We start from the raw sequence: 21,011 nt of genomic DNA on the forward strand, positions 1-21,011 counted from the left end.
TTTTCACACTTTATCTTTACCGAATGCACACCCCTACACCCTTGTTCTAACTGCCCTTTAAAGCTTAATGCCATCTGCAAACATAAACACTTGACTGCTTACTCCCAACTCCAAATAATTAATGAGCAAGTTAAAAAGCATTGGACTTAATACTGATCAGGGCTTTTTTTGTAGTAAGAACTCATTTGCATATTAGACCACACCCCCTAATGTATCCAATCCTCCTGAAGTTTACAGTAAGCCCTGTACTAAGTGTTAGGGGTTTCTGCTTGGAATTCAATTCTATATCCCAAACAGTTTGATGAATCGTTGGATCAAAATGACATTGAGAGCCATTTAGTATAAAAGCAAAAGCATAACTTTAGGGGGCCACTAAGACCCCTAAATCCTTTTTGCAAATACTACTACTAAGACAAGTCTCCCCTATCCTATAACCATGCATTGTTTTTTTCCTACCTAAATGCATAACTTTACATTTCTCCCTGTTAAAATTTATTTTATTGGTTATAGCCCAGTTTTCACGCCTGTCAAGGTCATCCTGTATCTGTCTTCTACTGTATTTGCAACCCCTCCCAATTTAGTATCATCAGCAAATTTAATAAGCATCCCCTCTGTTCTTTCATCCAAATAATTTATAAAGATGTTGAACAATACAGGCCCCAGGACAGATCCTTGAGGCACTCCACTTGTCATTCCTCTCCAAGAGGATGAGGAACCATTCACAAGCACTCTTTGGGTGCGATCTGTCAACCAGTTACAGATCCATCTAACTGTAACAGGATCCAAACCACATTTTAGCAACTTGTCAAGAAGGAAAGTATGTGGAACCTTATCAAAAGCCTTACTGAAAACAAGAAAAACTAGGTTTACAGCATTCCCCTAACCCAGCAAGGCAGTCACTTTCTCAAAAAAAGAGATCAGGTTAGTCTGACATGACTTGTTCTTGAGAAACCCATGCTGGCTCTTTGTAATCACAGCTATCCTTTCTAAATGTTCCAGGACTGACTGTTTGATGATTTGTTTTAAAACTTTTCCAGGTATAGATGTCAAGCTGATGGGTTGGTAGTTACCCAGATCCTCCTTTTCCCCCTTCTTGAAGATGGGGACAACATTCACCCGTCTCCAATCTTCCAACACCTCTCCTGTTCTCCAAGAATTCTCAAAAATAATAGCCAGAGGCTCAGAAATTACATCTGCAAGCTCTTTTAGAACCCTTGGATGCAGTTCATCTGGCCCTGAGGACTTAGTTTCATTTAAAGAAACTAGGTGTTTATGTACTACTACTATGCTGATCCTAGGTTGGAACTTCATACCGTCCTTATATGTTCTGTTTTTGCCATGTTGAGCACCATTTCCCTCAGAAGAGAAGACTGAGGAAAAGTAGGAATTGAGCAGTTCGGCCCTCTCTTCATTACCTGTTACAATTTCACTTTCTTGCCCTCACAATGGGCCTACCATGTCCTTGCTCTTTTTCTTACTCTGAACATAAGAAAAGAGCCCTTTTTTGTTGTTTTTAGCAACTTTGGCCAGCCTAAGCTCATACTGAGCTTTAGCTTTCCTAACTTCTTCTCTACAAGCACTAATGATTTGTTTATATTCATTCTTGGGTATAAGGCCTTCCTTCCAATTCCTAAAGGAGTCTTTTTTATTTCTCAAGTCTTTAGAGAGCTGTTTATAGAGCCAACTCAGCTTCTTCAGGCCTTTTCATTTTTTCTTCTCATAGGAATCGTCTGTGATTGCGCTTTCAGTATTTCACTTCTAAGAAGCTCCCACCCCTCTTGAACTCCCTTCTTCCTAAGTATTTCTGACCATGGGATTTTACTCAGCATAGTTCTAAGTTTATCAAAGTTTGCCTTTCTAAAATCCAACCTGTAAGTCTGACTACGTATAGCTTTTCCCTTCCCTAAGACTGTAAATTCCAAAATCCACATGGTTACTACTGCCCAGGGTTCCCACTATTTCCACTTCTTCAATCAATTCTTCCTTGTTGGTGAGAATCAAAGCCAAGATAGCAAATTCCCTTGTTTTCTTCTTCACTTTCTGGAAAAGGAAGTTGTCAGGAATCTATTTGACCCTTCATTTTTAGCAGAGTTGGACTTCCAACAGATGTCCGGGTAATTGAAATCTCCCATGATCACTGTATCCATTCTCTTGAAGAACTTTGCAATCTGTTGTAGGAGTATCTCATCCAAGTCCTCTGCCTGCTTTGGTGGTCTATAGCAGACCCCCACAATAATATCACTGTTATTTCTTACTCCTTTTATTTTTACCCAGAGACTCTCAACTGAGCTGCCATGCTCAGATTCATATATTCCATCAACATTAGACTGACTAGCCCAGGGGTTGCCAAACTTGCTTAATGTAAGAGCCACATAGAATAAACTTCAGATGTAAGAGAGCCACAAGACATGAATGCCAGATGTCTGAGAACTGCAAGAAAGGTGTCCTTGTTTGAGGCTCTCTCTGGAGGCTGCAGTGCCTGGCCTCCAATGGGCATAAGTCCGCTCCCAAAACATACCCTCTTTCCGCAGCAAAGGGGCTGGTGGGCAAGGGCCACCTCAGCACAGCCTCCCCCTCCAAGTCCTTCCTGCAGTTCCCTCCAGAAATGCCCCTTGCAAATGTTCTGCTCAGAGCTGGGGGGCAGGCACAAAAGCCGGAGCAAGCATCTGCAGTGCAGCCAGGCACTAGGTAGGAGTCCCTACTTAAGATGGCACTGGTGGGAAGCCTTAGCACCATCTTGAGTAGGGACTCCTAGCTAGCGCTTGGCAGCACTAATAAAACCTCTTAAAAAGTCACATGGGGAGCGCCTAATTTGGTGTCCCCCCTGGGGGTGGCACCCTAAGCAGATGCCTAATTTGCCTAATGGAAGTGCCAACCCTGGCCACAACAGAACTAAAATTAGAATAGAACTAAAATTAGAACTAAATTTAGCTACATCTGAGTAGTTTGAGCAGCTACATCACTGAGAAGTTACAAAATGTTGGTACCTAAAGGTAGTTTTTAAATCATTTGCCCTTCTTACTGGTTTAACTACTTTCACTTAGGCTATCTTGATAGAACTTTATATTAAAAAATTTTTTGGGGGGTGTGAGTTTCTCATCTGATAACTCCTCAGTTTATTGTCATGTTCCAGACACTTTAGCAACGGGCTGGGACACTTAGGCACTGGAGCGGACCTGCTATCTTGCAGAACTGGGGCAAAATGTTCTGGTGTGTTACTGCAGTTCTTAATACTGTAGTTATCAAAAATCCCTCAAGAGCTGGTTTTATATTGGGTAGTTGTAAAAAACACAGATTACCCATCTGTGCCCTAAGCAACAGATTCTGGGATCCTTTTTGATTTTCTATTCTTTTCATTTCATGAACAAAGTAAGGATCTCTCTTTTGTTACAACTAACTGAAAATATGTTATTTTTCTGTTCCAGATAATTTCATTCTAATTGAGAAATACCGCTTTAGTGTGTATCCAATAATTCCTGAAGGAGTCGCTAAGCCCACAGTGACAGAGGGTTTTTCCAAAGGTAGCCTGTTCTGGGCATGTTTAATATATTGCTTCATTAAGTGAAATTTCTTGTTTAGCTTTCTGAAGTATAAAATTGAAAGTACATCATAGGGATAAGCAGCAACAAAAACTGGTATTCTTCAGCTCTAGATATATTGGACCAAAAAAAAAAACATATTCCCAGTTACTGGTATGGTAATATTTCAGGGGAACTACTGGTGCTTGTTCTTCAGATAACCAAGTCAGTTGGTCCAATTTTGTGAGCCCCTGAACAATGCTCCATTGTTTCCTAGGAAGGAAAAAAAGCCCCCCCCCAAAAAAAATGTAAAACCCTAGAATCTCCCCTATAGGAGCACTATTGTAAGCTGTTGCTAAGCCCAACCTATGTACAATGTAAAATCTCAATGTAAACCATGAGAATCCTCAGAATTCCTGCCAACCTGATGCAAACCAATTCCAGCAAAGAATGAGCTTTTAAAAACCACAAAAAGACTTGACAAAATCTTACCTAAAGCACCCTGGCAAGCCAATACTAAGCCCTGGACACACAGAAATAAAAAATTAAAAAGGGGGAGTATTCAGCTGCATGTTGTAATTTGCTAACCTGAGCTTGGCTTTCTTCCAGCTTGCTCTCAGATATAGAGAGCTGTTGCTGTGCCCTCTTTAAAGTGAGCAATGTGTCTTGCTGAGCTGGGGCAGTCATAGTACTCTTTTCCAGCTTAAATTGATCTATTTCTAGCCTCAACCCCTCATTTTCCTGCTCCAGCTGCTCATTTTCCTGCATTACTTCCTTGCATTTTTGCTTCATGTATTTCCTCTAATTCAGGGAACCTTTTATGCAGTTGTTCTGCCTCTTGTTCCCCTCGCTCTAGCTGTTCTTGCAAATGCTTAATGACAGCAGAGCTATCCTGCAAGGCTGTAAATAATCCCCATGCTGCGTAGAGGTCTTGTTTGGTAGCATTAAGCTTTGCCTTTATGTATTGCTCCTGAAAGGTATCTTTGAAGAGTTGGTATGGATCGGGGCTCTTAAAGGACCCAGCGACCCAGGGATTATCTCCTTTCTTAGCCAGCCACTTCTCAAGTTTCAATGCTTCTTCAGCTTTCTTGAGGATGATTGCCATGGCTGCTAGGTAGATCCACTTGCAAGGTTGGTTTTCCTGATTTGGACGTTAGGGTGTTAGGTATGGCTGGTCCTTGACCCTAAGGTAACTTGCTTAACACTTTAAGTTACTCAAAACAAAAATAGTGAGAACTGCTGCATATAGCAGAACTTGTCTCTTGTAACAGTTTGCCCTAATCTCGAGAACCTGCCATAGCGATAACCTCCGGGACTTTTACTAGTGTGTGGATGCATGTATAGTGTGTGTGTGCGCATGCGAGTATCAAAAGGAGAGGCGAAAAAAAGAGGGAGGGGTCCCTATCCATTCCTGAAAAAACTGACCTATCCTCTATTCCCACCCAAGATAGATGCATTGAATAGGCTTACGGGAGGTGGCCAAGGCTTCACATGGTCTCCCCCTTGCTTTATACCAAAAAGGCTCAGCCCCAATACAGGCAGTATCTGGCCCAGTAGGTGAGGCTAGGAGACCAGCGCTGAATCGTATGAAATGGGAGCAACCCATCCACAAGATAGAAATGCTCTCTAGAGGAAATTCACACAGATCACCATCATTCATTCACTCTCACAAAGTATAATCAAAAAAGTTTCTGAAGAGTACTCTTCCACGTCTGGTTGTCTAAAGACACGCGCGTCGACTCGTGTGTTCAGACAACCAGGGTTCTGCCCACATTCTCCACCAATATCTGTAAGCCAAATAGCTCTCAATGAGAAGCAGGGGAATTAAAGTGGTGGGCAACTATGGCTCAGAGGGATACAGAACCTATGTATACAGGAGATGACCTCCAGAACTTCCCTCCAAATAATGAGGATAATGTTTGGTAAAATATAAATGGTTTTTATTATAGAAATCAGTCAAGCATACAAGGAAATAAATTCATTCAACATACAGACCTAAGAAAATTAGAAGGCAATTGATAGGGGTAACATGAAGGAAAAACATAGACAAGGTGATACTTTACCTATTGTAGTTTTCAGTTGAAGCTCCAATACCAACAAAAAAGGGAAGGGGGAGCAAGACACAGCCAGGGTATCTTACTATTGGGGATCCAAAACTGATCAGGTGCTGGGGGTGGAAGGCAGGGTAAGGATATTGTCAGATGCACACCTGAGGAACCATGGGTCAGACCCTTTAAGGACTACCATATACCCTCAGGGGGGTGAGGTCAGATGACCTGTGACACAAGGGTCAGGTGGGCTATGACGCTGGGACATGTGGTATGTGACCTCAGAAAAGGGGCGGTTCCATGGTGATGTTTGGAAAGTAACAGGGGTAATGGACTTAACATAACTGAACAAACTTATCTAATGTGACAATATAGGGCCGAATTGTTATCTAAAGTGACACCCACCTACACAATGGTGTTGATCTCCAAGTTGGGCTTGGTCTTTGTCGTTGACTCATCTTGACTGACACATTCTTTTGTGTGATGTTCAGTTTAGAATGACTGGCAGGATGCACATGGAGATAAGCTTGATTGCTTTGTGGAAATGTTCAGGTTGCACATTGTGTACATGGGTCTCCCGCTTTGCTGTCATGATGTCCCAAAGATGCAGGAAGATGATCACTGATGCTGTTAGCCCTTGTAATGGCTTCCATCAGGAGGGCTGAAAGTCGCATAGCTGGACAGCTCATGGCAGCTGTGTGATCTCGTATTCCGCAGAGCTGGAGACTTGGACATGATGGCAGCCTGGGAGTCTTTCTTGCTGAGTTTAGGCCTTTCTGCGGGAGCATTGCCTTGATGACTGAGGCCCAAACAGCTCACATAGGCCTGGCAGGAAGCTGGCCCGAGTGTAGTGTGTGAGAACTGGAAGTTCAGGCATCCTGGCAGCTAGATCAGAAAACACGATGTCTATATAGAATGGAGAGGGGGCTTTGGCTTACACATCCTGAAAAATCTCAGTATATTTTGGAGATCAGAATACAGGGCTTTTTTTGAGCAAGAACACCCAGGAATGAAGTTCCGGCTGGCTTAGAGTCAGCGGGTGTGGCCTAATATGCAAATGAGTTGCAGCTGGGATTTTTCTACATAAATAAATTTAAAAAAAATCGACATAAATAAATAATAATTTAAAAATTTCTACAAAAAGCCTGTGTGGAATAATGGTGATGTCAGGGTGTGTGGTCTAACATGCAAATGACTTCCTGCTGGTTTTTCCCTACCAAAAAAAGCCCTGCCCAGAATTACAACTGATCTCCAAGCAGCAGAGATCAGTTCTCCTGAAGAATGAGTTCCTGCTGGGCTTTTTCTACAAAAAAAGCTTTGTTTGCTACATTCAATGTTTGTCTTAAATAGAATATTATTTAAAAGATTTTCAGATCCCATCTTTTGAGTTTCATCCTTTGGATTGAATGGGATCATGATTTGCAACAATAGGAAGCTATCTTCAGTAGAACCTTTACAAGTTAGTTAGCTTTGGTGTAGCAGCAGCTGTCTACGTTAGTAAGACCAAAGGATAACCATGATGACCATCATTTTTCATGTGATATCATCCTGTGTGAACTACTGCCCCAGTTAAGGCTGGAAACACGTTCATGCCTATTTATGAATGCATCCTATTGAACTCACTATTACTTGCTTCTGAGTAAATGGCAGGACCATATTACATGGCTGATTTCACAAATGAACTAAACTTGTACTTTTGCTCTCCATGCAACCTTTCTTTAATTTGGGGGATAGTGTCACAAGGTTTGGCAGATCAGTTTTTGCAAACTGAGGTGGAAGTGGTGTCTCGGGCTGCATTCCAACTTGCTTACTCGAAGGTAAAACCTATTAAACTCAATAGAACTTACTTTCAGATAGATCTTCCTGAAATTATACAGCATATATTTTTGTGCTGATATATTTGCTGGACTGGTTATAACTATTTTAAACAGTTTCTTCTTAATTTCAGGTGGGATTGAAAAACAGAATCACATGAACTTCTATGTGATTTTTCCCCTAGTAATTATGTGCTTCATTTTCCTGCTTGGAGCTCTTCTGATCTTGCACCAAAGGTAAAGCTTTCTTATTATATACATTCCCAAGCAGTTAAAGTCTTTGAGCTTAACTATAATAATGTATAGGATTATTACAGTTGACCCTAGCAAGTCTGAGTTTGGATTGAGTGAGTTCTACATGTGGTACTTCTCAGAACAAGGCTCTGAATAGGCGGCATAGAAATATTTCTAAATAAATAAGAGTATTGTTTCTGTACTCTGTATTTACCTAGCAATTCCAGCAGTTTCCCCCTACTCCCCACCTGTGGCTTGCTCTGTTACAACATTGCACTCAGCCAAATGTTTTAACAGTGTGCAGATGGGACAAATTTCTATTCTGTCCTTTTTTTCTAATAGGGGGAGGAGAGAAACCTCCCCCATGATCCTGCAGGTTTTTTTTCCTGTAATCTCTTTAAAAAACAACAGCCTCAAAGCTGCTAAATAATAATAAGAATTGCAGATTTATACCCCGCCCTTCTCTCTAAATCAAAGACTCAGAGTGGCTTACAATAGCCTATATCTTCTCCCCCCACAACAGACACCCTGTGAGGTGGGTGGGGCTGAGACAGCTCTCCCTGAAGCTGCCCTTTCAAGGACAACCTCTGCCAGAGCTATAGTTGACCCAAGGCCATTCCAGCAGCTGCAAGTGGAGGAGTGGGGAATCAAACCCGGTTCTCCCAGATAAGAGTCCGAGCACTTAACCACTACACCAAACTGGCTGATCAAGTAGAAAAACAAGAAACATCATGATGCATTGAGAATATATGAAGTAACTGAACTGTGGGTACTGTATAACTGCAAGAGCCTGTTAGAATAGTCTTAAAATACTATTATAGAAGAGTGTTTCCAGGAACTTTCCATTTATTTATTTAGGTGATTGTTTTTTTCCCCTCAAGGGCTCAGTTTGAATAATAATGTGCAACTTTACTTGCAATCTCTATAGAAGTCAGAAAGCAGCTGTGGCAAACTGTTACACAATTTATGCAAATTCAACATTGTGAGGAGGGCTCTTAAAATGCAGCTATAGATGCAATGGTGCCTCAAAAAATAAACCTTACGTCTGTTGTCACAGGGGTTAAATAAAAGCTAATTTCTGTTAATGAACATGTCTTCAACAGGAATAATAATAGTATCCACTAGTGTGACTAATATAAACACTTTGACATTTCAGAATGAAGACACTATTCTGGGATGATGTCCCAAACCCCAAAAATTGTTCCTGGGCACAGTCAGTAAATTTCCAAAAGGTATGGACTCCCATCTTGATGTATTCTTTATATGATTTCAATGCTTTGTGTTTAAATTCAATTTTAAAGCAATTAATTTGCTAACTAGAAAAAAAAACCCTATAATAAACAGTACCAACATTTTGACATGGGCCTGAGGCTCCTATAAATAAAGGGGTAAGAACCTGGGTTCTACCAGCAAGTGGGTTGAATCCAGCAATGTATAAATGGAAAAAGAAGGGATTATACAATATCTTGCGAAATATCTCTTATTTCCATTCTAATTTGCTCAGTGATATACACATGCACAATCTTGTGCAGTAATCTCCATCTCCCTCTACTGTACCTCAGGGAACCATTTTGGAAATGAAGAAGCTGCTAGGTTCAGTTCCTGAAAGCCCAGGTTGCACAATACTTTGTGTGGGTAAACTTCTGTCAAATTACAGTGAATTATGGTGACCCCACCAAGGGGCTTTTAAGGCAAGTGAGAAGCAGAGGTAGTTTGCCATTGCATTCCTCTGCAGAGTCTTTCTTAGTGGTCTCCCTTACAAGTATCAACCCTGCTTAGCTACTGATGTGTGATGAGATCAAACTCACTATACTATGCTACTTTCCCTCCCACACAATATCTTACACAAGCAGAAACACAACTGTATATGTGCTTGAATTAATGCAAGAGGTTACTGTGGATTTTTTCTTGCATTCCCACTTGTGCAAGCACAAGTGCTGGATTCAACCCAATATTAGTTATTACATTGGTGAAATCAAGCCATGGGTTCTACAGATTCCCATATAAAACTCAGTCCCAGATTAAGATTCGCAGATTATAAAATTCCCAGTCCCAGATCACTTGTGGGAAGTTTCAGTGAATGCAGAGGTTTTCTTCTTCAAGACCTTCTCTGCTTTATTTGAGTAGCCAACTTCACATGCTCCAAGTTATGCATTCTTGCTCTGTATATAATAGAGAAGATCACAAGGGTACCCTGGAATGCTCTCAGGACTATTTATTTTGGCAAGTGCATTCAGCCTTCTGGATCTCAGTTTATTACAATAGAACTTTGGTGCAGTTTTTGATTAATTGTACTTCAGTCTTGGGATATTACAAAATAATGTTGCTCCTGCAGCTTAAATTATGCTTTTCTTATTTTGACAGTGTGTACAATTACATAATTTGGCCTTACATAAATACTAAATCAAAGGATTGACTATTTGCATAGGAAGGCTATTAAGTATCAGAAGAATGCTTGCTGAATATTTTTTTTGGAAAATCTTCTCTTAATTTACATTCCCAGTGAATTTTTATTTCTCATCTTTTTAATTTAATTTCATTTCATTTAAACAGAGAGTGGACATTCTTTGAAGTCTGATCATGGTCACTGCCTGCTGAACCATTGTGACAGCACCCAGACTTCCTATACAGAGTTATTAGAAGAATTATGTATTTGTATCCAGAAGAGAGGAATTATTTACATATCATTTATCTGTTATCCTCGTTCATACATGATAGTGTTGAAAATAATTTTGTCAAAAATTATTCTAAATGTATAGAATTTTGAGAACATCCATATTTCAGAAAAGATAGGGTTTGCTCTTTGTAAGAGGACATGGGGTAGAAGACAGAGTTTGCCATTATTCATTTAACTGCCCTCAGAAATCTCCTTTTAAAAAATGTTTTAAATGAACTTTAACTGAAATGGCTTGCAGGTCTAGGACTGGGCAGGCCACAAGTGGTGTAGGGAGGAATTAATTGATAATGAATATCATAGGATAGCTGGGAAATGACCTGAATTTGCATGTAAGCCTTATATTTGCCAACCCTAAAACAGGGCCGGTGCATGGGTGTCGGCAAGGTAGGCAGCCACCTGGGGTGCCACCTCGCCGCAGGGGTGGGTGCCCCTCCCCATCCCTGCTCATGTTGACCCCCACGGTGCCTGCCCAGCTCCCTCTGAAGCAGGAGAGGGCCAGGTAAGTGCCAAGCTGCATGTTCTCAAAGAAAGAACACATGGCTCAGCCCACCCTGCCCCTTGCCTGCCCCTCTCCCGCTTCAAAGGGAGCCAGGAAGAGGTCGCGTCTTGCAAAGAAAGAAGAAGGCGGTCTCCTCATGGTTCCCTTTGAAGCCAGAGAGGGCTGGGCAAGGGTCAGGTCGAGCCGCGCATTCTCAAAGAAAGAACGTGTGACTCAGCCTGCCCCTTTGCTGGCGCTCTCCCGCTTCAGAGGGAGCTGAGAAGAGGCCTCCTCTTCCTTTCTTCACAAGAAAGAAGAAGACGGCCTCTTCCTGGCTCCCTTTGAAATGGGAGGGGGGTGGCTGATATTCGCACAAAGCGCATGTGGTAATGTCATTGGGCCACACATGCAAAGTGCACGCAAGTAGAGTCCTTGGGGGGAGGGGTTCTGCTTGGGGCGCCAGAACCCCTAGTGCTGGGCCTGCCCTCAAAACAGCTGAAAGTACCCTTAACTTCCAGTACCAAGCCAAGAAGATTTGCCCCCTTCTAAGCCCACTGACTTCAATAGACTTGGGTCTAACTTTCCTTAGTGTTGCACTGTAAATGCCCTAAAAGGAATAATATCTTCTTAATATTTAGATGTTTTAAATTTTGCAATGTTTGCCTAGTTTCCATATTTTTATAAATTATTTTTTCTATTTGTTTTGCCAGTTGAACAGCTGTCTTTCAGTTCAATCAGTGGAGAGTGTTTATTATTTAGAACATAACGGGTGAACTTCTCTAAACAATCACCAACAAGAGTACACTTGTGGGGCTGGACACTATACACTCAATAGAAGGACCACCTTTTATCATTCCATGAATGTCTCAGATAAACTGTGTCCTAAATACAATCTCAGATAACAGTGAAAAACATGTGATGTGTTGAAGCAGGAACATCTCAAGGAGAGAATTATCAAGAAGAATTAATTATTTAAGTCTGTTTAACACAGAGAGAGATACACAAACTCTACTTAGTTCCTCAACATCAGAGGAACTGATGTTGAAATGAACATCTCTAGGAAGAAATCTACAATACAGAAAATATGATGTTAATTTGAAGAACAGTACCATTATAAGAGTTGCACCATTGAGTCAATGGGCTTATATGGGTGTAACTCTGTTTAGGATAGCAATATAAGATTTTCAGATCAAAATTCCATATTCAGTGCATTTCACATACAGGTAATATTGTATGCTTCTGTAGATTGTTTTTTTTTTTTTTTAAGAAAGGAAATATTCCTTAAAAATAAAAGCTGTCTGATATCCCTATTTAGATAGTGCATGTGTTTCCTTGTGAGACAAATGGAATCTATTCATATATCCCTGAGTGCTGAATTTAATGCAATAAGATATGCAAAACCGGCCACATATCTGTTTTGCTGCTCAGTGTTTTTATTTGATGTTATAGATGTTTAAATATCCAAATTAGCATTATAAATGTCTAAACTATTTCTGAAATGAAAATAATTTTTAAACCCTTGTTTCCATGATTATCTAGTGTCATCTTACGGAAATCTTTATTTACCTTCTAACCCCGTCAATTTCTAATAATTTTTCTTGCATTTAAAAACTTTTTATATGACAACACCATGCTTGCATATGTTTCCATATAGAGAATAAAAGCTGAAGTCAGCAGGGTCAGGACCCACTTCTGTTCTCTGCACTTGAGAAAGATCTGTGAATTTAGAAGAAAGGGAACTTTTAAAAGTATTGATTATGTTTGAATTAAATGCTGTCATTGGAAATGTTAAGGGGACAATCCTTCCTAGTGCAAGTGTAGTTCCTGTGAACAGGTTATTCCTATAGGATTCAAGAGATCCTGTTGCTGTCTGTCTTGTGCATACATAAGTTTATTTTCCCCCATCATGAGTGATTTTCATTGGTTCTGGGCTCAAAAGGCCCAGGATTTATTTCTTTTTGATGATTTCTGTATGCGGTTTTTGTGGCTTTTGGGTTTCCTTCAGTTTTTCCAGTTTTTTTTTCTCTCAATTTTGGGGAGCAGCACTTTTACCTCAGTCTGTTTTTTCAAACCAATTTGGAGTCACCCTTACTTCTCATGTGTAATGCTTTAATTTTGTTCGTTCTGCTTACCTCCCATAGTCGAGCCATGCCCTCCCTCAACATTTATTTCCTATTTTTTAAAATAAATCAAAGTAATATTGATAGGATGATATAAGAATGGGTTTGCTGCCTTTTTTATAATGATATTGAACATCACCACATTTATTTTCCCACCCAAGGAAAGTGCATTAAAAAAATTAATAAGGGGTCCCATGCTTGCAATTGGAGATGAATATTTCCTGGGGCTTTTAAAACATTCAATGCTGATATCAATATAATGCTTACATCAATGCTTACATCAATATAAGAAGAAAGATATATCTTCCAAAACCATCTTCCCATCCTAGCAATAGAATTTTCTTCTTTAAAATAGAAAGTGCCTCTCTTTACCAAAAGTGCCTTTTTTTTAACTTTTAAATATCTATACAGCAGTATATCTTCATATTGCCATAAATGTACAGAACTATAGGGGAGGGGTTTGCAAGCAGCTTTCTTCCAATATTTGCTTTATTAATTACTATTACTTAAAATTTAGTGTTTTCTAATGGCAGTACTCACACATAGTAACAGGAAAAAAACTCACAGGAAAAACCTATGGTCATAAATGTTCACAAGAAAAAAGCCCACACAGAAAAAAGCCCATGTGAAATGAAGACCACATGGGAAAATACCACATAAAGCACCATAGATTTATAATTGTGGATAACCATTCACATCAATTTATGAGAATGAACTGGTATTATAAGTAGGGGTGCCAAGGCCAATTCAAGAAATATCTGGAGATTTTGGGGGGTGGAGCCAGGAGACTTTGGGGTGGAACCAGGAGCAAGGGTGTGACTAGCATAATTTAACTTGAAGGAAGTTCTAGCCATCACATGTAAAGGGACTGCACACCTTTTAAATGCCTTCCCTCTATTGGAAATAATTAAGGATTGGGCACCTTCTTTGGGTCTCATAGAATTGGACCCCCCTGGTCCAAACTTTTTGAAATATGGAGGGTATTTTGAGGAGGGGTGCCAGATTCTATGTTGCAAATTTGGTGCCTCTACCTCAACAAACAGCCCTCCTAGAGCCCCAGATACCTGCAGATCAATTCTCCATTATACCCTATGGCAGTGGTCTCCAACCTTCTTGGTACTGGGGACTGGCACCAGAGCTGCCTGCCCACCACGGCCCCAGGGCCGGCAGGGTGATGGCACTGAATTTTCCCCTGCCCCCTGTGGCGCTGTGCAGCCTTGCTGCCCCCCTGGTGCCTGCCCCTCCCCTCCCGGTGCCACCCAGCCTTGCTGCCCGCCCCTCGCAGTGACTCTGCAGCGGCAGGCAACCTGCTGAAGAAGCTTCCCGCCGGAGTTTAGCTCCGTTGCCCCCCACCCTGTGCAACAAGACTCGGGTCCCCCCTCCTGCTGCTTTCCCTCTCTCCCTGGCGCTGCAATGCAGCGCGGTGCTCCGTCATCACCCCCCTCCCTCTCCCTCAGATTGAGAAGAGCAGAGTCAAAACTGGGCCTTACCAGTTCTGATGGGGGCAGCACGCCATCTAACATTTTGAAGTACGCGAGAGAGAATTCTTCTCTCCCCTCACTTCTGGTTCCAGGAAGGAGGGGGGAGAAGCATTATCTCACGTGTACTTCAAAGTGTTAGATGGCGCACTGGCCCCATCGAAACTGGTAAGACCCAGTTTCAGCACGGCTCGGCGCAATCGAAGGGAGGGAAACGACAGAGCGCCGCGCTGCATTGCAGCACCGGGGAGAAAGGGAGGGCAGTGGTAGGGGGGTGATGAAGGTAAACTCCATGGTAGGGGGAGCTGCCAGGCTTTGTGGCCCACTTGCAGACAGGCCGTGGCCCGGTAGTGGTCCCCAGCCCAGGGAATCGGTCTTCATAGGGAGACATTTCCCACACACACCCCTCGCTTTCTGATGATTCTGAAGCGGGGGGAGGGCCTCCAAACTGGGGTATCCCTTGACCCACCTGGGGATTGGCAACTCTAATTACCAGGTCTCATTTTGGGCAGGAGTTCACAGGAATGGCGCTCCGGAACCTCTGAATTTTGCTATGTTATTAGTATATTTGATGGACTGCAGAGAAACCTGACTTGTCACAAACTCACGTTGACTAATGTACAGGCAGGTTGCCTGGAGGTGAAAAAGAGGAAATAGGAGGCACTACATGACATGGTTGCCACTTCTGTGCAGGAATATGAGCAGGTAGAAGATAAACTTCATTACTTAAGGAGACTGGATAATTTGCAATGAAGAATTATATCTGAGTTATAATTGTTGTTGTTCTTAAACAATTGTTGCTTTTACTATTAGGATTAGGTAGTCTTTTGTACCACAATGTGTTTGTTAAAATGCAAGTAAAGGGAAATTGAGCTAGGAAATTGACTTATTTTAATGTTATCTTATGGTTTTGTTATCTTATGGTTTTAATTTTAAATAAAATAAGTAAATAATATTAATTATTTGAAAATTTTTAAGCCATATAGTTGTTCAAAAGCTGTGAATACTACTACTTTAGAAATTACTTCATACCAACATCAAAAAGGTTGACAAACTGTAAATTAGGAAATTTAAAGCATTTTAATATTAAATTAAAATATTTCCATATAGAATTTAATTTCTGTTATCATTGTTTCTTCTTCTTAATAAAGTTCACTGATAACAAAATGGTCACTTTTATTTCCTATATTTTCCCTTCCAAACCTTTACACTCAAGAGCATTAGAGCCCTCTTCATTCAGGCCACTTTTGCATAGTGGTAAAGGTAGTCCCCTGTGCAAGCACCAGTCATTTCTGACTGAGGGGTGACATCATATCAGTGTTTTCATGGCAGACGTTTTACAGGGTGGTTTGCCATTGCCTTCCCCAGTCATCTACACTTTACCCCCAGCAAGCTGGGTACTCATTTTACTGACCTCGGAAGGATGGAAGGCTGAGTCAACCTTGAGCCGGCTACTTAAACCCAGCTTCCGCCAGGATCAAACGCAGGTCATGAGCAGAAGTTGGACTGAAGTTCTGCAGCTTACCACTGTGCCACTTTTGCATGGTAATGAATTACTATACTAATAACATAGCAAAATTATTAATTATACTTGATAAAACAAATTGTTGCATGTGAATATGACATATTTTAATCCTACAATAACAAAATAAAATATAGGTAATACCTGTTCATTCTCATAAATGGGGATGAATGGTTATCCACAATTATAACTATCTATAGTGCTTTAAATGGTATTTTCCCATGTGGGCTTCTTTCCATATGGGCTTTTTTCCCCATGTGGACTTATTTCCACATGGGCATTTTTCCATGTGGGTTTTTTCCCTGTGGCATTTTTTCATTGAGCCCTCACACACAGATAGGTGTCATTTTGTTTTTTGAATGCTTTCTATCAGTCTGTTTTTCTGTGAAGGAAAATGGCAGTTCTTACGCATGCATATAGATCAGCCTACCACTGATCAGAGTATTGTCTCTACAATCCTTCAGCCAATCACTGTTGGACATGAACTTAACTATCCAATAGACATATTTCTCATTTTAAGTGGTAACTAAACATTGGAGAAAAATCTTTTCCATGGCATTGAGAAATGCCATTTCTGACTTTTACATTCTTTTGGCAGGAAAGCAAAGAATCATCCCTCCGGTGAACTGTTAAAATTTATGCCAGCCAATCTTGTACTATTCATTCAAATTCAACACAATGTGAAAACATCTTTCTAATCAGCTTATTACAAAAGGGGAAGAGGGTAGGCCCTGCAACATTAGTATATCACTTCAGCACATGCATGAAAAAAATAAAAAGAGGTCGGTGCAGTGATGCCAAAGTGATACCACTGATGATGGCAGCACCCGCTCTCTGAATGCCTGATTATTTCAGTCTGGAAGAAATAAACTGACTATACAGCTGATATAATGCAGAGAGGGGAGACATGAGGAATGACTATACCCAAGGCAATTCTGATGCTTGATAATTAATTTGCTGAAAAACTTTGTAATAAATTGAGCATACTGAAAAACTCTGTACGTGCACGCAGCAATCCATTATCTTATAATGCAAGTTATTTGTACTTCACAAGCTGTAAAGGAGAGGAAATGGCCCAATCACATGTAATGGTAATCACATTTACAAAACACTTAAGAAAAAAGCAGCTCTGTCTAAAAGCTTGATTTTGTTATCTTTATCCCTGGTGTGATTTTGAACACTTCAGGGTATTTGACTACACTTGTTGGCCCTATTTTTAATTGTCTCTAAAGAAAATTACAGTTTGCATTTTTATAGCACTGGTAGTATAGTCCTGAAACACTAACTTGCTTCGATTTCCTTGTAAGGGCAGTGGAATTTTTGCAGATATTTTTTCAATCTCTGTTATCTGGCATAAGAGTACAAATTAAATTTTACATAATAGCAACTGAAGTTATAAATGCTTACTTTGTACTTCTTTATAGACTTAAGTAAATTGCTGTAAAATATTTTCATGGGAATCATTTAATATTGGTTTGATAATAAATGTTCTACAGCAATATTTACTTCTTTTACCATGTACACTTATCTATTTTATAATCATAGCATTATGTTTTCCTAGAAAATTGTATCTTCAGTGTATTTAATTAAACATCTAATTCACATTCTAATTCATAGTCATTTATTCATTTTAAGGTGCTTTGTTTTGATTTGGGTGGGTTGAATTCCTCTCAAGCAACAGCTTATTTATCAGAACTTTAGTTGAGTACACCATTATGTTGTGGAAAAACCCTACCCCTCCTGCCTTGACACTCATTTCTTTCTTTGAACAAAACTGTGTGTAGGCACAGTATGCCTGCACAGATACCTGTTATTGCCTCCCCCCACCACAGCATCTTTGTTTAGAATATGGGTGGGATCACACTAGGAATTTGCCACAGCGGAAACAGATGTGCTGTGGCAATCAGACTGTGCACGACATAGGCATAGTCTGCAAACACACTTAGAGGAGCATTTAGACTGCTCCTGCATTTGTGGAGCGCATGCATAGTGTGCCCCAGCTGTTCGGATTATCCAGAAACATGCTTCAGCAATTTGCCACCGAGAAGTACCAATGGCTATTTAAAATGTGTGGGAGGTGTTGTAAGATGAGGTAGGAGTGGGAGTGGCACAGGGGCCAGATCTGCACATGTGAATGCACCTGTTTGATCCAGAGGGGAGGGGTGGCTATGGTGGGCCAAATTTCTCATGTTGTCACACATTATATCTTGATTTGCAATATACAGGATCTCTTTTCTCTTCCTCTCATGTCAAGTCATCATCATCATTTTTACTGTGTGTGTGTGTGAGAGAGAGAGAGAGAATTTCCTGAGTTTCTTCTCTTCAACATGCTTCAGCAGCATCCCTCTCTAGTATGACTAAGAATCAGCAATTATGGAAATTACTTTTAAAATGCTGATAGGGAGACCATAGAGTGGATATCTATAATCTCACCAGCTATCCAAGAATTAGTTTACAGAGTTCCTAGCAGGTAAGGAAGTAAAATATCACCAAATTTTACCCAACATTTGATCAGTGGAGGGTATTAAATCCACTGGATACCAGCAGGTTTTGGTCTTCCAAAAACTGTAGGTATTTCTTCATTCACATTTTTAAACATTAAGAAAACATTCTCTTTGAGCCATAGAGCAACATGGCTAGATAGCTTTCACAGAATTGTCTGATAAGGGTATTCCTGAAGTTGGTAGTGACAGGCTACTCCTGATAAACCCATTTACAAAATCAGTAACTAGTATTTTGGTTAAAAGAAAAATTGTGTATATACGGTCAAACAAATATTGGATTCAGAATAAGGTGTCCATATGCATAAGGACTGCTGCCTGTGTGTTGTGATTTCCCTACCTACCTCTTGTGGCAGCCTAAAATATCCCCTGAAATGCTCCTGAAGGAGAGGGGACTCCCCCTGCCCAAGAGCAGGCATTTTGGGTTCCAATGGGAGGTGAAGCAGGAAAATAGTACTCTGTGGGCAGAAATTCTTGTGCCCACAGAGTGCTATTTTCCAAGCCAATTTATCTTCCTGGTGTACCATAGATCTTGTGACCTAGGGCATAATACTGATAACTCTCAGACACTCCAGATTGGGTGACTTTTGAATGGTCTTTTGAGTATTTAGGAGATAGTAATTGCAGCCAATTTTACATGTTGACATGATACTTTAAAATGTTCCTGTAATTTATATTTCCTATTCTCATTTCAGTTAAAGGAAAGAGGCAATCTATGTGTGCTTCCTCTACATTGATATAATGAAAGCCCTATATATGAAGTACTCTAATTCAAAGCAAATGTTTGTAACCAGTTGTTCTCTATTTTTCTTTATATTAAGACTAGATAGTACTATAAAAACTGCTAAGATTACCTTATCTGTTGAAATGTGTAGAAATGCTGGAAATAACCATTTATCATTATTATTGTGCATTTTTATCATGTATATGCACATTAATTAAAATAAAGCAAACAAATTTATGATATGTGGATGCAATATAGTCATTTGACTTCCCCTCCAACCACATGAGTTAATTTTGAAGTGCAAAATTAAGCACAATAAAATGGAAGCCAAGTGTCCAGTCCAGGTGTTTCCTTTTTCCTACCCTTATTTTCTGTTTGATACAAGCTATACATTTATAAATGAGCATTAAAATGTGTCTTGTCTTTTAGCCTGAAACCTTTGAGCATCTCTTTCTCAAGCACCCTGAAGCACTTTCAATTGGTCCTCTACTTCTGGAGCCAGAAATAGTGCTGGAAGATATCACTATTCATAAACCAATGAAAAATGAAGATAAGCAAGACTTGCTAGCTGTTGACTCATTGTTTGCAACCATTCAAGACGTTGAGCTAGACTCAGCTTGCTCTAGTGGCCATTTCAATAGTGATAGTATTGTTGCTGAAACCAGTGAAGGGGCTGCAGGACAATCTAATGTAAAATATGCAACTATTATAAGTAACTGCTTGTTAAATGGGCTTTATGAGCCACCAAGAGATATAGACAGTTCTTTTGAAACTTGTTTTCTAGGCCATGATTCCTTAATCCCAGCTTCTTTCTCTAACAGTTCGTGGGCAATGCGAAGTCAAACATTTCTGGTATTACCTGATGGCCATCCAGTCACACCCAGAAAAATGGTATCTGTCTCTGCTGCTTCATCTGAGGGCTTCTCAGAACCTTCAGACCAGGATAGATGTTTCAACGAGGAACACAGTCTACAGAGGAACATGTTCTATTTAGGGATGAGTTCAATCAAGAGAAGTGAAAATGACATCTTTTTAACAGAAAATTCAAATATGATGTGTCACTTTCACACCAGTGCTCTTTTCAGGGGCATGAAATTTCCTCAAGATATGTGTTCTGATCTAAAGCCTTTCATAAGGAAATGTGAAACCTCCATTCAGACCTTTTTACCATACATGCCACAGTTTCAGACACTGACAATTAAACTACATGAGGCAGCTAGTAGCAAAATATAAATTATAGCAAAGCCTAAGCTACTTTTAATTATGTCCAGTGGGTGGGGTCCAAAAGCACCCTTCCATGTCTAGAAGGTGACTTCTGCTCACTGAATGCCTGTTTAGTGTGAGATTTACATCACACTAAAATGTTGGGTAAGCAAAGTGGAAACTAAACCCAATATGTGTTTGTACATGAAGTTGCTCAGCTTCTTGTGCAAGTAGAAATTACTGTAAGTTCTTGTACAAGCTCCTGTGCAAGTGTTAACAGACTGACATTAGTGACTATTTTCCTCCTCCTCATGATTTTTTGATGCATCTCTCTGTGTTTTTCTGGCTACGGAGCATATTGGAAGTTATTTTGCACAATAAATAGACCGGTTACTCATTGTGCAGATATCATGCTTTTTTAAGTGCAACAGCCCATCAGTACCTGAGGAAATGTGATTCCCCCGCCGCCAGATAGTGCTACAGTGACCTTTGTATGGCATGTGATTAAATGATAGTCATCATGGCATCTTTTAGATATTGTCTGTGGTGTCATTAATTCTATAAACAACAAACTCCTCCCAAACTCTCTGTTACTACTTCACTTGATTTCCCCCCCGCCCCTTAAAATTGAAATGTTGACATTTCTGCAGTGACTGTGCAAATAAAGTGCAGGAAAGCACATTCAGATATTTAA

The 21,011-nt window shown here is 40.3% G+C and overlaps 1 protein-coding gene across 2 annotated transcripts in view; it reads left to right on the top strand.

Annotated features, from left to right (window-relative positions):
- LEPR (leptin receptor) overlaps positions 1 to 20,375 on the top strand; it is a 136,782-nt gene extending 116,407 nt beyond the window's left edge. For both annotated transcript variants that reach the window (XM_060231965.1, XM_060231967.1), the window contains 4 exons: positions 3,426 to 3,521; positions 7,515 to 7,617; positions 8,771 to 8,846; positions 19,544 to 20,375. In XM_060231965.1, the coding sequence (XP_060087948.1) occupies positions 3,426 to 3,521; positions 7,515 to 7,617; positions 8,771 to 8,846; positions 19,544 to 20,347 (1,079 nt within the window). In that variant the 3' untranslated portion in view covers positions 20,348 to 20,375. The remainder of the gene's footprint in view (positions 1 to 3,425; positions 3,522 to 7,514; positions 7,618 to 8,770; positions 8,847 to 19,543) is intronic.
- Positions 20,376 to 21,011: the final 636 nt, after the last annotated feature.

The sequence above is a fragment of the Heteronotia binoei genome, chromosome 2 (assembly GCF_032191835.1).
Source record: "Heteronotia binoei isolate CCM8104 ecotype False Entrance Well chromosome 2, APGP_CSIRO_Hbin_v1, whole genome shotgun sequence".
NCBI classification, from domain to species: domain Eukaryota; kingdom Metazoa; phylum Chordata; class Lepidosauria; order Squamata; family Gekkonidae; genus Heteronotia; species Heteronotia binoei.